This window comes from Gymnogyps californianus, chromosome 12 (genome assembly GCF_018139145.2).
Source record: "Gymnogyps californianus isolate 813 chromosome 12, ASM1813914v2, whole genome shotgun sequence".
NCBI classification, from domain to species: Eukaryota; Metazoa; Chordata; class Aves; order Accipitriformes; family Cathartidae; genus Gymnogyps; species Gymnogyps californianus.
In genome coordinates, this window is record NC_059482.1 from 21,255,249 (window position 1) to 21,270,447 (window position 15,199).

The 15,199-nt window shown below is 60.6% G+C and overlaps 1 protein-coding gene across 1 annotated transcript; it reads left to right on the forward strand.

Moving 5' to 3' along the window:
* The first annotated feature begins 7,146 nt into the window (after positions 1 to 7,146).
* On the forward strand, positions 7,147 to 8,545 carry LOC127021057 (metallothionein-1). The gene is made up of 3 exons (XM_050903982.1): positions 7,147 to 7,218; positions 7,610 to 7,675; positions 8,260 to 8,545. The coding sequence occupies exons 1-3, from the start codon at positions 7,188 to 7,190 to the stop codon at positions 8,352 to 8,354; spliced, it is 192 nt and encodes a 63-aa protein (XP_050759939.1). The 5' UTR covers positions 7,147 to 7,187; the 3' UTR covers positions 8,355 to 8,545.
* Positions 8,546 to 15,199: the final 6,654 nt, after the last annotated feature.

Here is a 15,199-nt window from a genome sequence, read left to right on the forward strand (position 1 = left end):
CTCAAAGGCAGCGCTCGAGCGGAGATCATGCGACTCTGAATGTGACAACCGCCTTTTTCTCTTTTTTTTCATTGTTTTTACCAAGTTTTTCTGGCAGCTCTATCAATGTGCCATTATATTTGCGGATAACGAGGCAGCAATCGCACACGGCATATTAAAGAGGGGGTTTTTTCCCCCTTTGTGGATCCGTTTTGGGCGAGCGTGGGTCTCGGTGCCAGCCTTGCAGTGGGTCTCCCCTCCTGGGTGCCGGTTTGGGTACCGGAGCACAAAGGCAAAGCACCAGCGTGAACTCAGGCAGGCAATGGGGAGTTGCTCAAGCCCAGCAAATGCTGCTGCCCTCCCAGGGAAAAACCCCAGCTCCCCTCCCAGCAGCGCAGGGCTCTGCAAATGTAACTGAGCAAAACGGGGAAAAAACTGAGCTCGGAGACCTTTTTAGGCTGGTAAAATTGTAAATAGATGAAAATCCCAACTTCTTGCTCAATATGTCTGATCTGGGCTGTAAAAATTACTTTGCATCTCTAATTATGGTATTGGGTTTGGTGCGTCTGCAACACGGTTAAATTATGTTGTCTGTTACAGCTGCCACTTTGAATTTGCTGGCTCTGAAACTCTTAAAACTGAAGTCATGACTTTTAAGTACTCGTTTCCCTTCATTTGAAAGGCCTGTTGTCTACATTATATGCACAGCATCCAGTCCTGAGTTTGGCAACCACCACGTCGCAGCCGTCCAGCAGCGCTCAGGACAGGGGTCCTTCCCCTTCCCCACTTTTATAGGGGGGAAAATCCCTTATGATCCTCGCTGAGCCCCCGGGCATCGCTGCTGCGCAGCCGGGGCTGCTGTACGGCCGGGGTCGGTGTGGCCGTACTCGAGGGGTGAACTCGGCTGCGTCACCAGAGCAGGGGTCTCAATATCCAGCAAGAGACCATCGCCGTCCTCCTTCCTGCGTGACCCTGGAGCTGCTCTGCACAGCCTTGGCAAGGCGATGCCCCATGATCAGTGTTTGCTCTTTTCTAGCTCCTAGGGGAATATAAATATCTATATGTCAATCATAATATAATAGAACATATTGGAGTTGGACTCAATGATCCTTATAGGTCCCTTCCAACTTCAGATATTCTATGATTCTATTAATATAATATAATATAATATAATATAATATAATATAATATAATCAAAACATGCTTGGCACTGGTTGCTGGCTTTCTAGGCAGGTTGCACAGAGAAGCTGGCCATGATAGCACAACAGGTACAAGGATCGTCACCCACCCAGGAGCTGTTTCTTGGCAAAGACTTCAAATCTAACCGAAAATTCATGATGCCTTTATCTGCCTGGCAGGGGATCCTCCTGCTTGAGATGCTAAAACCCTGAGGAGTGCTCAGATAGCGAGTTTGGGAAAATGTTGGCAAAAATAACCATCCCCAGCCCTTGAGGAGGGGATAATGTGGCTGGAGGGAGCAGGGAGGGATGAGCAATTGCATCTGCACACCTAAATACTTCTTAAAGTGAAGACCGAGCCTGTCTGAGCAGCAGCAAACCAGCTTCGCTATCTGCAGGGGCTTTTCGCTTTCCCCATCCCAAGTTTGCTGCCCAAGCCGGAGCAGCGTTTCTCCCCCCCCGTCCCATGCACATCCCTGGGATGGGAGATGCCTTCGGATGAGGACGGCAAGAGCCGCTGCGCCGGATCCTGCCTTCCCCGAGAGCAGCGTAGCTGCTCTCGGGGAAGGCAGGATCCGGCGCAGCGGCTGCGTGAATCATTCCCGGATTAGACAACCACGATCTCTGGATCTCAGGAGCAGGTCTATGAAGACATCAAGGAAAATATCACATCCTTTTATTTCACGCCTTTATACCGAGGGGGTTGGTGTTTTCTTTGCAAGCTCAGGCAAGTGTCTACTCGACATCCCAGGGGATTACTCATCCCCTCTACTCTTGGCTTCTAATTAGCAACTAAAGGGGAATAAAATAATTAAATATGCCCAAGGTAACGATACTTGGAAACTTCAGGTCACGTTTCAGCCGGGGGAGGCGGCGAGTAGTTGGAGCAGGTGAGTTTGAAGTCTGTGGGAACCTGAAAGACGCAAAAGGGAAGGGAAGATGTAGGGGGAAAAAAAAAAAACAAAGAAAAAGAAGAAAATCCAAATTGTACACCGGGAAAGCATTAGATTTGTGAGTTAAAATGATGCCTAGAGTTAAGGTGATGCTTAAAGACTGTCCGTGCAGGTGCCAGCAGTACTGGGCAAGGTGGGGGACACCTGGGGACCCCCTTTCCCAGGAGGGTCTGCAGGGATGCTGGGCAGCCCCGGTCCCACTGGTACTCTGCTCTTGCAGGTGGGAGACAAGGTAAATACGAGCCCTTTTATTTCCCAGCCAAAGCTTCGTTGGTCCTCACCCCCTTTCCTCCCCTTGGGGGCTGCAATTCTGCCCTCGTTAGACCTCGAAGTAATTCCCATTAACATTTATGAGAATTTCATGATCAAAAGAGGAATCAGCCCTTTCATCTTCCAGACGTGCCTGAACACACATCGCCCGGCCCCAAAACCCCGTACCTCCGGGTGGGAGCTCCCGCCTTTTGCCGGGGTCTCTCGGGATGCACACCCCAAAACCAGCGGGGAGTTTGCGAGGTCAGGCTCACCCTCCTGGACCCAATTGCACGGCATCGGTTCAGCATTTCTTCCTTTCCCTTCCCCCTAAGAATAAATAATTAGCAAATCACCACCCTCTCCGCACTGGTTTTTGAAGGGGAAGGTAATATTGATAGCTCATTTCCAGATAAGAAATACAGAATAAATTTCAAGCCCTTGCCCGGAGCCATAGGATGAGCCAGCAGGTGAGCCTGGCTCAGAAACCCGGACTTGGGAGTCCCAGCCCTAGCGCAGCCGGCTGGGTTGCAAGGCGGCTCCCAAACAGACCCACATCAAAGCGTGCTGCAGGGTTGTGAAAGCGTTGCAGTATTGCACGCGGTGCAATTCCTGCTTAATGAAAATCTGCTCATCCCCTTCCCGCTGCGAGCGGGCCCTCGCCGAAGGTGTGTTTCTATTGCTACAGACGTGATCGTGGGCCAGCGAAGCCCACCCAGGAGGGCATTTACCCAGGTAAATGCAGACACGCCGTGTCTTCGCCAATAGCTGAGCATCTGGAGAAGCACCAGCTAGGATATATTTTTCCCAAAGCTGTGATCAAGGTGCAGGCAGGGGTTTGGCAGGAAAGCGGGCAGCTCCTGGGGAAGGAGCGAGGAGGGAAAGCAGACGATGGGCTTAGCTCATGTCTGCCACTGAGACCAGAACAAGTTTTCTGGGAAAAAAAAAGAAGCCTCCACAGCATGAGGTCACCCCACCGATCCGGTTTCACTCCCAAATGGTTTCCAAGGCTTTGCCTATGCACATGAGGAGCAGTTGGGAACGGCTTCCCGGGGCAGGCGAGGGGTGATTCATCCTCTTCCTCCTCTGCCAAAGGGCTGGCAAGCGCTGGCAAAACAAAACAACGTCAGCACCTATTTCCCGTGTTTTAAACACTTGTTTATCATCAGCAAATAATAACCTGAGATACCCGTCAAATAAAAGCCAAGCCTGCTTTCCAAGCAGTGATCGCTCCCATGGCTTCCCGCCGGCTTTCAGCGTTTCGAGTGTGCTCTGTGTTTGCTGGGTGCTAGGGGGGATGCATAAGCCCCCTTATTTTCTCTGTTTCGGTTTGAAAGGCTGATCCCAGGTGGGTTATGGCTCCTTGCACCCAGCCAGCCGTGGCTGTCCTGCCCAGGGTTCAACACAAACAGGCAGCTGGAGCGGGCAGAGCTGAGCTGCCCTCACTGCTGCCGCAGCATTGGGGGCACCCCTGGGTGCCCTGCACGGCTGGGGTGCCACGGAGCATCAGCAGCCTGCCTGGCAAGCAGCAGGCAACGGTGAGGGGCAGCGTACCCCCAGGGACTGCCCCCCGAGCTCTCCGTGCTGTGCCCACGCTGGTTTCGCAGCTCCCTGGCATCCCTGCCCGTGGTCTGTACCGATTTGAGCCATAGTGCTTTGCCAGCGGAGCCCCGCGGCTGCGTGGGACGTTGTATCTGGGCGAAGGACGGGTCACCGAACCCGGCACTGCTCGGGAGGGGACAACGAGCCCGGAGCGAGTGCTTTGGGGAGACACGTGCACTCGGAGAGGGGAGAGGGGGACCTGCAGTCATCCGCAGGGTCCCTGAAGGCGATGTGCTGGGGTGCCTGCAGAAAATCACGGGCAACTGGAGGCAGGAGCAGGTTCATCACGTGCCGCTGCGTGACCGTGGGTGACTGGAGCCGCACGTCCTTCAGCGAGGAGTCAGAGCAGACCTGTGCCAGGTCACCGCCTCGGGAGCCGGCTGCTGCCCCTTCCTCCTCGCCTGCCTGGCACCGGCCTTGAGTCACTGCCAGTCGCCAGCACCAGCCCCAGCACCGTCCCGTGGCTTGCGGCAATCGGCTCCAGTCACCCCGGGTGTCGTAGGTGCCTGTCGCAGGGACGGGTGCCTCCACCGCACCTTCTGAAGGCTGCCAGCCTCCTTCACTCCTTTCCGGAGAGCCCTGTCCCTGCCATGCCCTGCAGAGCCATTACCCCGGCTCAGCCATCACCATCCCACTGCCGAGCGTCATCTCCGGCTGTGCCTGGAGCGCCGGAGCATCCCGCTGACTCACCCGTGTTAATTTGCCCGGCAATCTCGAGGTGATTGCCACGGATGTGCCTGGGGACAGAGACAGGAATCCCACGCAGGGGACATGGCTGCCAAGGGTACAGCTCTGGCATGGCAAGGGCTGGCGAATAATTGCCGCACAGGGATGCTGCCCGTTTTGCTCGGCTCTGGGGAGCAGCATCAGGCTTATTTAAATGATGGGGAACCCCCAGGCTCTCCCAGCAAATGGGGGCAGGGGCCAGAAGGCAAACTGGGGCTTGCAGGGCCTTGTAACAGGGGGTATTTAAGAAGCAGGAAGGTCTCCCTGGGGTCCTGGCTCTGCAGCTCATCACCCCAATTACAGGCTGCTCCTGGAGGTGGCCGGCTGATGCGTGTCCGATTGACAACCCACCGCTCCAGCCCTATCCCAAATTAATTACAGAACGGACCAGGAGCAATACAAGAACTCCCAGAGCCCTGACCCCCAGTCCTGCATCACCTGGAAGATGCTTTTTTCCTTCTTGCAAAGAAAAGAAGAAAAGAAGGGAAAAAGGGCTGGGGTCCAAGCTGAGAATAGGTGCTGGAGAGCTTTTCCTCCACCCCATCCTTTTGTGGCAGACATTGCACAGTGCAGCCGACGTTGTTCTGTTCCCCCGGCGTGGGCTTCATGTCCTCCCCCCAGGCTGGACGAGAAGGACCACTTTGGAGGGGCCGCCTGTCCCCGCATCCCTGGGCCACCACCAGCCGGGGACAGGGGCAATCTGCCAACGCCATGGCTTTGCCTGGGTGGCCAAGGGTGCCAGGCGGTGCAGGAGGACACAGCAGATGCCGCGGTGGCATTGCTGTTCCCCATGCATCCATCACGACATGGCTGGAAGCATTTCCCTGGGCATATTCCTGCACCGCAGGAGTGCTCGGCTCATTATTTGAGGAGCAGAGCACCCCAAGGTGCAGGACCCCAAGGAGATGTCCCTCCTCTGCCGTGACACCTGCAGCGCAGGGGGCCATAGCCGGGGCCGATGGGTGGCCACTCGCACGTGTGTTCCCCGGCACGTTTGTGTTTCCCTGCTCCCATGGGAGCGACTGACGCCCTTGGCACGCGCCTGGTCCCTGGCACCATCCCCTGCCATCACACCCCGGTGCATCACCAGCAGCGTGACGCTCACACGACCGCAGGGCTGGCACGCCGGGGCACCGACGAGCCGCTGCTGGGGCAGCGAGGGCGAGGAAGGGGCCCATCGGCTCTGCCTTCCTCAGGCTTTTACGTACCGATTTCCCACCCTGTCCTGGCTGGGCTGGAGGAGACGCCGAGTCGGGGCGCTGGCACCACTCCCCACCAGGTCACCCAACAAGCTCTGAACATGCCCAGACAGCTGGGTGGTAAAAATACTCCCTGGCCCGCTGTTTCGGCTGGATTAGCATCACCTCCGACAAACCGCCTTAGCTAGGCACCGCAGGCAAAAGCCCAACCAGGATAAAATCCCAAAGCAAAGGAGGTTCAGAGCATGGGGCAGCTGAGCTGGGGTACCACCGACACCAGGGAGCACACAAAATCCCCAGAGGTGAGGAGGAAGGATGCTCCACAGCTGGCAATACCTCCTGGCCATGGGGCAGTCCCTCCCTGCACCCAAAATCTCAGAAAGCATAATCCTTTTTGCGCCTTCCACCCCAAACCCTCACTGCTTTTTCGAGTGGGTGGGTAAAACCCGCCGGAGGAGTTGACCAGGGTGATGGCAGCTCGCCCGCCACCCTCCTCCCCTGCACACCCGGCTAACGGCACGCGGAAATTAATTCAGACGAGTGGGACGGAGCACCGCAGCCGGGAAGGAGACGGGGCCCCCGGGGTGCCATGCGCGGCGCCGAGGGGACGTGGGTGCTGCCGTCCTGGGGCGCTGGGAGGGCACGGCAGGCTCCGGCCAGGCCAGTCCAGCTTGTTGCTGCTCCCGCTCGCGGGGAGGGTGTTGAAGCCATGGGACAGGGTCTGGGGCAGGGACCGCATCTCTGTCACCCCGCTGTGCCAGCTCCCCATCACCCCACTGTGTCAGCTCTGGCAGGAGGGGGCTGAGAGTTCCTGGCGGCAGTGGCAGCCCCGGGATCAATGCATCCCCCCCCGAGACATCTGGGGGCTTGGCAGAATGATTGTGGCAAAGGGCTGGGCTGTGGGGGCCTCCCTGGGTGCACCCCCTCAGCCCCCCGGCCCCTGGGAGCAGAGCAGCGCTCCCAAGGCAGGTGCCATCCGTGTGATGAGAGCTGGCCGTTCTCTGCACCCCTCCCAACGTCTCAGCAGAGAGCGGTGGTCACCCAGACAGCCTTCCCTGCTGCCACCGGCACCCCGGGGAGGGGGGACGTGGGAGCCCCAGGTCCTGCCCTGCCACCCGGGGAGTGAATCAGCAGTGCCCGGGGCAGGTGCCGGGCTGAGCCGTGCGCAGGCTGCGAGGGGCGGAGGTTTTGCACTCGCTCTCGCCTGGCCAAGGATAAATAGGAGGCGGCTGCGAGTCCTGCCAAAGCCGCTCTTCCCATCGCCCAACGCGTCTGACAGCCGGCACCCAGCCCAGGCAGACATGGACTCCCAGGACTGCCCTTGTGCCACGGGTAAGCCAGCGCTTCCCTCCGCCTCGGCCCCGGGGGGCTGCGGGAGCCGGAGCATCCCGGCGGGACCACCGACGCTCCCGCCCGCCGGCCTCCTCCACCATCCCCGATGCTCTCATCCTGGCCGGGCCGGCTGCTGAAATCCTCTCCCAGCGTTGCGGTGTCACATCTGGATCATCTCACCGGGAAGAGGCCGGGAATGCCGTGACCTCCCCGCTGAGCGAGGCCGAAGCATCAGCCCCAGCCGGCGCTGCCGGAGAGCGGATGCTCGGAGAGGCGGCAATGCTCCCCTCGCAGCCCTCGTCCCGGAGCATCCCTGCTGATCCCCGGGGATGTGGGGATCCCCTCCCACCACCTCCTCTCAACCCCTTTTCTCCTTTTCTCTGTGTTTTAGGTGGCACCTGCACCTGCGGGGACAACTGCAAATGCAAAAACTGCAAATGCACATCGTGCAAAAAAGGTATGGGGGGGTCCCCGAGCCCCACGGGGCGGGCAGAAACACTCGTGGGGGTTTTCACTACACATCCCTGGACACACTGAATCAAATCAGGCTCAGCACTGCCAGAGTTGAGTTTATTCCTCCTCTATTTTTTTGCCCCCAAAGGAGCACAGGGCAAATTCCGCCCCCCCGCCAGGCAATACAAGCCACCCAGCATAACCCAAAACTCAGTGTACCCCTCGCTGGCACCTCGGGCTCAGCGCAAGGGGATGCCCCGAGAGGAAACCGGCACCGGGATTTCTTCCGGCTGCTCCTGATGCCATCACCCCTGGGCAGAGCTGTGGGCGGGAGGGTTCGCACAGAGAGGGGCTGGGGGGGCCCCGGTGAGCCCCTGGGGGTCCCGCACCCTCCTGCTGCCTCCCCAGTGCCGGCCCTGAATGCAAAAACACCCTGGGAGACGCCGCCGGGGACGGGGATGCTGCTAAAAGGGGAGGACACAGGGGTCGGTGGGAGGTCTCCAAACCAGCCATCCCCAGCGGACCCCCCCAACCCCCCCTGAGAACCCCCCCGGGAACATCCCCAACTTATTTTTCTCCCCCTCGCAGGCTGCTGCTCCTGCTGCCCGGCGGGATGTGCCAAGTGTGCGCAGGGCTGCGTCTGCAAGGGGCCCCCCTCCGCCAAGTGCAGCTGCTGCAAATAGGGACCCCCGGCCGCACATCTGGGGGTGCTGCGCATCTGGGGGTGCTGCACATCTGGGGGGCCGAAGAAGAATAACCTTATTGTGTATGTTGGAGTTTTTTTTTTTTTTATATATGTGTTCAGATAGTGTTTGTCACGCACGATGTGTAATAAGCTACCTAAATAAAGTGATGTGTATATAAAGGTCTATAAGGAACCTGGCACTTCTGTTGGACGAGGCGGTTTCCCTGGGGAGCGGGAGGGCAGTGTGTTTGGGGGGTCATGGCAAAGAGCCCGCGTCTTATTTTTGCTCCTTTCTTCCAATCTTGGCTCTGCCCTCCCTGCCAGCAGCTCTGACTCTTGTTTTTACACTTTCCCTGCACAACAAGGTAATTTATAGGGATTTTTTTTCTCCGCCCTTTTGTTACCCAAGGGCAAATCCCATGCTCTCTCCTCCACCAGAAATCCTCCAGGCTAATGAGCGACTCGTTATTACAAGCTTTCACCGACAGCGTAATAACTGCTGCAGCCCTGCCCATTTCCAGGGGTAACATTTCCACGGCAGGTGGGGCGGCGGGGGAACGGGTTTAGTTTTCCTCCCAGCAGTTTAGTTGAACTGGCTGGAAGAACCACCCTGCTTATCCCCCCGCCACCTCTGCCAGCCTGGCAGGGTGCTTCTGCGGGGAGCCCCAGGTCACCTGGATGCCCACCACGGGGTGTGATGCTCACGATGGGGTGCAATGTCTGCAATGGGGTGCAATGCCCATGCCAGGGTGCGATGTCCACGAGGGGATGCGTTGCCCGCGATGAGTTGAGATGCCCATGCCAGGGTGCAATGCCTGCAATGGGATGCGATGCCCATGCCAGGGTGTGATGCCTGTGAAAGAGCGCGATGCCCACGCCAGGGTACAATGGCTGCAATGGGATGCGATGACCATGATGGGTTGCAACGCCCATGCCAGGGGGCAATGCCCGCAATGGGGTGCGATGCCCGTGATGGAGTGCAATGCCTGCGATGGGGTGCAGTGCCCACGATGTGATGCAATGCAATGCCCGCAATGGGGTTCAATGCCCATGCCAGGGTGCAATGCCTGCAATGGGGTGCAATGCCCACAATGGGATGGGATGCCCATGCCAGGGTGCAATGCCTGCAACGGGGTGCAATGCCCGCGATGGGATGCCCATGCCAGGGTGCAATGCCTGCAACGGGATGTGATGACCATGATGGGTGCGATGCCCATGCCAGGGTGCAATGCCCGCGATGCGATGCGATGCCCGTGCCAGGGTGCAATGCCCACAATGGGTTGTGATGCCCATGCCGGGGTGTGATGCTCGCCCTGCCCAAGCGCAGCCACGCCGCTGCCAGGACACTGCACGTGGCACCGTGTTGCTTCCCAGGACACACGAGGGGTCCTGCCTGTCCCCACACTCCCCAAACGCAGCCTTTCATGGCCTCTTTTTAGCTGCAAAACCTTTCCTGACCTGTCCAGCGACCGCTGCCAGGACTCAGCCAGGGTTTTGGCACAGGCAAGGGTACCCCTGCCCACCGGCTGCTCGCGATGCCAATCCCCAGGGGATACGCCTTTGCTCCAGGAGGGCTCTTCCCCCAGGGCGTCCCCTGAGATGTCACCATCACCCCACGCTTCTGACGGGCGTAAAGCACGTCCCTACGCCAGCTGAATGTAGGGCAGGGCAGGCATGCCGCAGGCAGGCTGCAGCCCCAGCTCCGGAGCTTCAAACTAAACTCCATCTGCAAATATCAGGCTTATCTTTATTCCTTCCTACCCAGAGAGATTTAAGTGCCAACCACGCAAAACCGTTGTTGGTGAGCCCACAACAAGCGTGAAGGAGAGGTCGCTAATGGGATTTATCCCCCAACATGTGGTTTAACCAGTGGGGCTGACAGCATCCTTCCAGCCTCGCTGTCCCCAGTGGGTTTGCATCGGTCCTGCCCCATGGCTCTGCCCTGTGCCAGTGCCCCACAGCAGCGTATCGGATGCTGTTCCCTGCTTGTGTGGGAAGTGGGGGGCAGACGGGGGTCCCGGCAGCCCAGCTCGGAGCCCCGAGACCTGTGCTGGCAAGCTGCGGTTCCTCTGCTCACTTTATGGCTGCTATAAAATCACAGTTGAACCTGGCACTCCTCTTACATGGGCTCAGCCTCGGGATTAACTACTCCCTGCCAGCCCTGGGAAATCGGAGCACCAGAAGCGACGCGGGAAAATCCCCCAAGGTCCCCTCTCCCCGCTGATGTCTGGCACATGCCCTGCACCCTGGCATTTCGGCAAGCCCACGCCTCGGGGGAGACGTGGCTCATCCCTCCCTGTCCTGCTGCAGGGTGACTTCATTATTCAGTGGAAATGCCCTGATTGGGAAATAGGGCTTTTTCCGGGCTCTTTTCGTGTCCCAGCTCCACGCATGATCCTGTGGGGATGCCGCGCTGCCCTTTCCTGCTCGCAGTGACGGGGGGCCCAGGACCACGTGTCCCAGGATCCGGCACAGCCCTGCCATGGGTGACGTGCAGGATTCCCAGAAATCTGGGAATTCTCCTGCCTCCCCTGCAGCCTTGCCCCCGCACACTCACCCCCCCACTTTCCTGTTGGGGTGCACGTCCCCATTTTGGGTGGCGGGGGGCTCTCCTCTCTTCAAACAGAGGTGCAGCAGAGCCCATCCCCGCCGGAGGGGAGAGCCGGGAGGGCAGCACCAGCCCGCAGCACTGCACTGGGGGGGTGTCTGGGAAGCGATTTCACAACCCCTGTTTATGTGCAGTAAGGCCACACGTGCACCGTGATTTCACTTCTCTCCTTTCCTGCTCCGCCAGTGGTGAGCGCAATGCCTGCTGGCTTAGCCTCCTATTTACGCTCCCTCGCTGCTGCCTGCAAAACACTGCCAGGAAAAAAAAAAAACCCTCTGTATTTTTGCAAACAAGCACAAGCTGTTCCCTGGCACAACCTCCCGGGGCCACCGACCTCTCCTGGTCCCAGGGCCCGCTGGCCTGGGCTCCACGGGGAGGGAGCCCATCCGCAGCGCCAGCTCTGAGCCCAGGCTTGCCCCGTTTGCAACACCACCACCCAGAGCACCGGGCGCAGGCACGGGGACAGCCTGTCCCTGGCCCAGCCGCTGTTTTCCGTGCTGGGTGCCAAGCTGGCCGCGGGCACGAGCGGGGCGGTGGAAGCTTGTCAGCACGTCAACACCGCAACAAGGGGGAAAACCCACCGGCGCTGCCAGCGCTGTGAAGCCGTGATTCCCAGCAGCCGCTGGCCGGCCATGCCACGCTCCCGCGCTGCATCCTGGTGCTGCACCCCTGTGCTCACCCCTCCTGGGGGGCCAGCCCAGCACCCCAGCCCCACGGGGGCCACCCCGGGACCACCCCGCTCTCCAGCAGGACGCTGAGACTGTGATCCTCGGGGACAGCCACATGCATCCCATGGCCTCCCCAAGGGTGGGGGGGCACAGCCGCACCCCAGCGTCGGGCACATGGGGCTGGCAAGGGCCAGGCGGTGTCACAAGGCTGTCCCAAATGTGCAGGAGCTGGCGGCAGCGCCATGCCAGCGCTGTCACCCTCCCTTGGCATCTTCCAGCATCTTGGCCCCCCGGGATGCAGCACCCTGCCGGGGGGGGGGGGGGGTGGCAGAAAGGGGTGCGGCTGGGACCCCCTGACCTCCCCAAAGCGGGCTGGGAGCCGGGCGGGGGGGGGGGGGGGGGGGGGGGGGGGGCGGGCAGGGCCGTGACCCGGGGTGAGCACGGCACGGCCCCGGCTGAGCACGGCCCCACGGCACCGCCCCGGGGTGAGCACGGCCCGGCACCCGGTGAGCACGGCCCCCGGGTGAGCACGGCCCCGGTGCGCACGGCCCGCCCCGCCGTGCGCAGCGCCGAGCACCGCCCCGCGCCTCCACCCCATAAATACCGGGCGGCCGGCGGGAGTCCGTACTGCTGCGAGCCCACCTAAGCCAAGCCTAAGCCGAGCCTAAGCCGAGCCTGAGCCGAGCCTGAGCCGAGCCGACCGAGCCATGGACCCCCAGGACTGCACGTGTGCAGCCGGTAAGTGTCCCGTCCCGGCTGTGCCCGGCCGGTCCCGTCCCGTCCCGGCGGGCCCCGGCTGACGGCCGCTCTCCCGCCCCAGGTGACTCCTGCTCCTGCGCCGGGTCCTGCAAGTGCAAGAACTGCCGCTGCCGGGGCTGCCGCAAGAGTGAGTGGGGGGGCTCAGCCGGGGGGGGGGGGGGGGGTTCCAGCCTTTCCCTAGGGGGGGCTGCCCTTGTCCTGTTGGACCCTCATGGGCACCTCCCTGCCCCATAGGGGAACCCCTCCTTGCCCTGTTGGACACCCATGGGGACCTCCTGACCCTTGCCCCATAGAGAACACCCCCTTGCCTTGTAGGACCCCCTATGGAGACCCCACCGCTCCCCTTTGGGGGGGTGCTCCTGCCCTGTAGGACCTTCATGGGGGTCCTTCCCTCTTCCCTGCCCCTGGAGACCCCCCCCCCCCCCCGCTCCCACTTGTGGGGGGTGCCCCTGCCCTGTAGAACCCCATGGAGATTCCCCCAACCACTGCCCCATTGGGATCACAGCCCTGTCCGGGGGGGAGGTGGGGGTGGGTGGTGCTTCCCTCTCTCCATAGGGTACCCCTGCCCCATGGGACCCCCATCCCTTCCCACCCACCCCCTAACTCTTGTGTGTGTGTGTCCCCTCCCCAGGCTGCTGCTCCTGCTGCCCCGCAAGCTGCAGCAACTGCGCCAAGGGCTGCGTGTGCAAGGAGCCGGCCAGCAGCAAGTGCAGCTGCTGCCACTGAGCTGCTCCCCTCGCCTGTAAATAGCCGGCACGCTTCAGGGATGGGGGGGGGTGGGGGGCACAAAAAAAGCCTATTTTTTCATGTTTTGTATTTTCTGTACCACTGGTGAAACTGGATGGAAATAAAGGCGTTTGGCTGGAGGTACGAGTGCTGCTGTCGGGCTGGGCTGGAGGCTGAGCCCTGTCGCTGCTCAATTCCTGTATGGGAATTGTCACCTTGGGGTGGTGGAGGGTTGCTCGCAAACACCCCCATGGCCTTCCCTGAGTGGGCTCTGCATCTCTCTGGGGGAGAAAAGCAGGTTCCCGGGGTGGGGGATGGACCTCATCCTGCACGTGGGGTGGCTCTGGGCTTCTTTAAGGTGCTGGTCCCCTGGTGAGGATGGGGGTGATGTGCCCGGGGGTTGGGGCAGGCAGTGGCGGGGGGGGCTCCAGCCCCCTCCTGCCTCTCTTCGGCTTTGTGGCACGTGTCTCTGCACCACCCTGGGGCTCCCACACCCTGAGGCTTCCTCTGGGTGAAAGAGCTTGTGGGAACAAGCGTGGTGGGTGGGAGGGTGGCGTGGGCTGGCAGCTTGCCCGCCCTGAGCTGCTGCTGGAAGGCATCTGGCTGAACCCCAGTGGGGACATGGCTGTCTCATGGGCAGGGACACCCCCTCCCCAAGAGCTCATGCTTTGCAAACCCCAATCCATTTGCAGCCTTCCCTATGCCAAATACTTCCAGCTACTGTGCCTGGCTCCTCCTGCCCTGGGCATGACCTCCGAGCACTCTTTTTCCAGCCCGTTTTTGGGGAGCACCTTGCTTGGAGCTGTGATGACCTCCAGGCTCAGGAGACCAGACGACCGTAGCTGTGAATAAGCCCTGGGTGGGTTAAATGCAGCGCTCGGCTGCCCTGATAGTGGGTGGCTGCAGGGTGGTGGGTGCTGGGAGTGCTGCGGGGGCATGGGAAGGTGTGTGGGCTGTGTTTTGCTTCCAAAGTCTCTGCCAAGTGAAAAGAGTCACTTTTTATGCGCAGGAGCCCCTGCCGCTGGCTGGGGTGGCTGCCCCTGCCTGCCTGTACACCTCCCCTGGGTGTGCCCTGCTGCGGAGGCAGGTTCCCAGCCCCGCTGCCAGGGCTGGCACCCTGCTGCCGTCACCCCTTCCCTGCCTCTCTGGGCAGGGGGACAGCTCAGCCTGGCAGGGATGTCTCCTCCAGCCCTTGGTGGCCAGGCACCAGGGGGAGGATGAATTTAAAAAGCAAAATGCTGGGGCAACCCCAAAATGGAGGCCCTTGGATACCCATGCGGTCCTTTCTGCCAGGCTGGGTGGCACAAAGTGTGGTGTCTGCAAGGGGGGAGGATGGCAATACCAGTCCCCAGCGCCCGGGGATGCTCCAGGCACCCAGGGGAGCCGCTCACCCCTTCCCCAAAGGTTTGCCCAGCTTCAGCACGTGGCTCTGCAGTAGTTGCCCAGCCTCGCCAGTGAGAAAAGCAACACCCAGCTCGGCACCCATTTGCCTTTTAAATGCATTGCCTTATTGCATTAGTGTGTGTCTTCTGCCTGAGCAGCCTCCTAGTGCTGGCTGTTGCAACAGAGGCTTAGCGCTGGAGATGGGGGTTTAAGGGCCTGCCTTGCCCTAAATGCATTTACAAAACAATAAATCTCATGGGACGATGCTTTGCTGGAAAACAAGACTGCCGGGGGGCTGACTGCCCTGATGCTGGAGCCTGGTGCAGCAACGGCTGCGACCCCGGCCAGTGCAGCGGAGGGGCTGCGGGGTGAGCCCCCCCTGGGGCCGAGCACCCACATCCTGCACCAGAAACAAAGCTGGGGCACGGATGGGGTTTCCCCTCTCAGGAAGCACCCCAGGCATCAACCGCTCTCTGTTCCCAGCGGCGTGCCAGGGTGGTACGTGGGCATGCACCTCCGCACCCTCCCGCTGCCAGCCTCCCCTGCCTGCTCATAGTTCTGCCTGCGCACCCGTCTGGCAGCAGCAGCTGCCTGAGAGCCGTGGACCCCCAGCCTGAATGCCCTTTCCAGCCTCCCCAGGTGTGATTTGGGGTGAGGAAAGCCACCAGACCGGTGGGATGGGTGCAGGCACCCATGGGA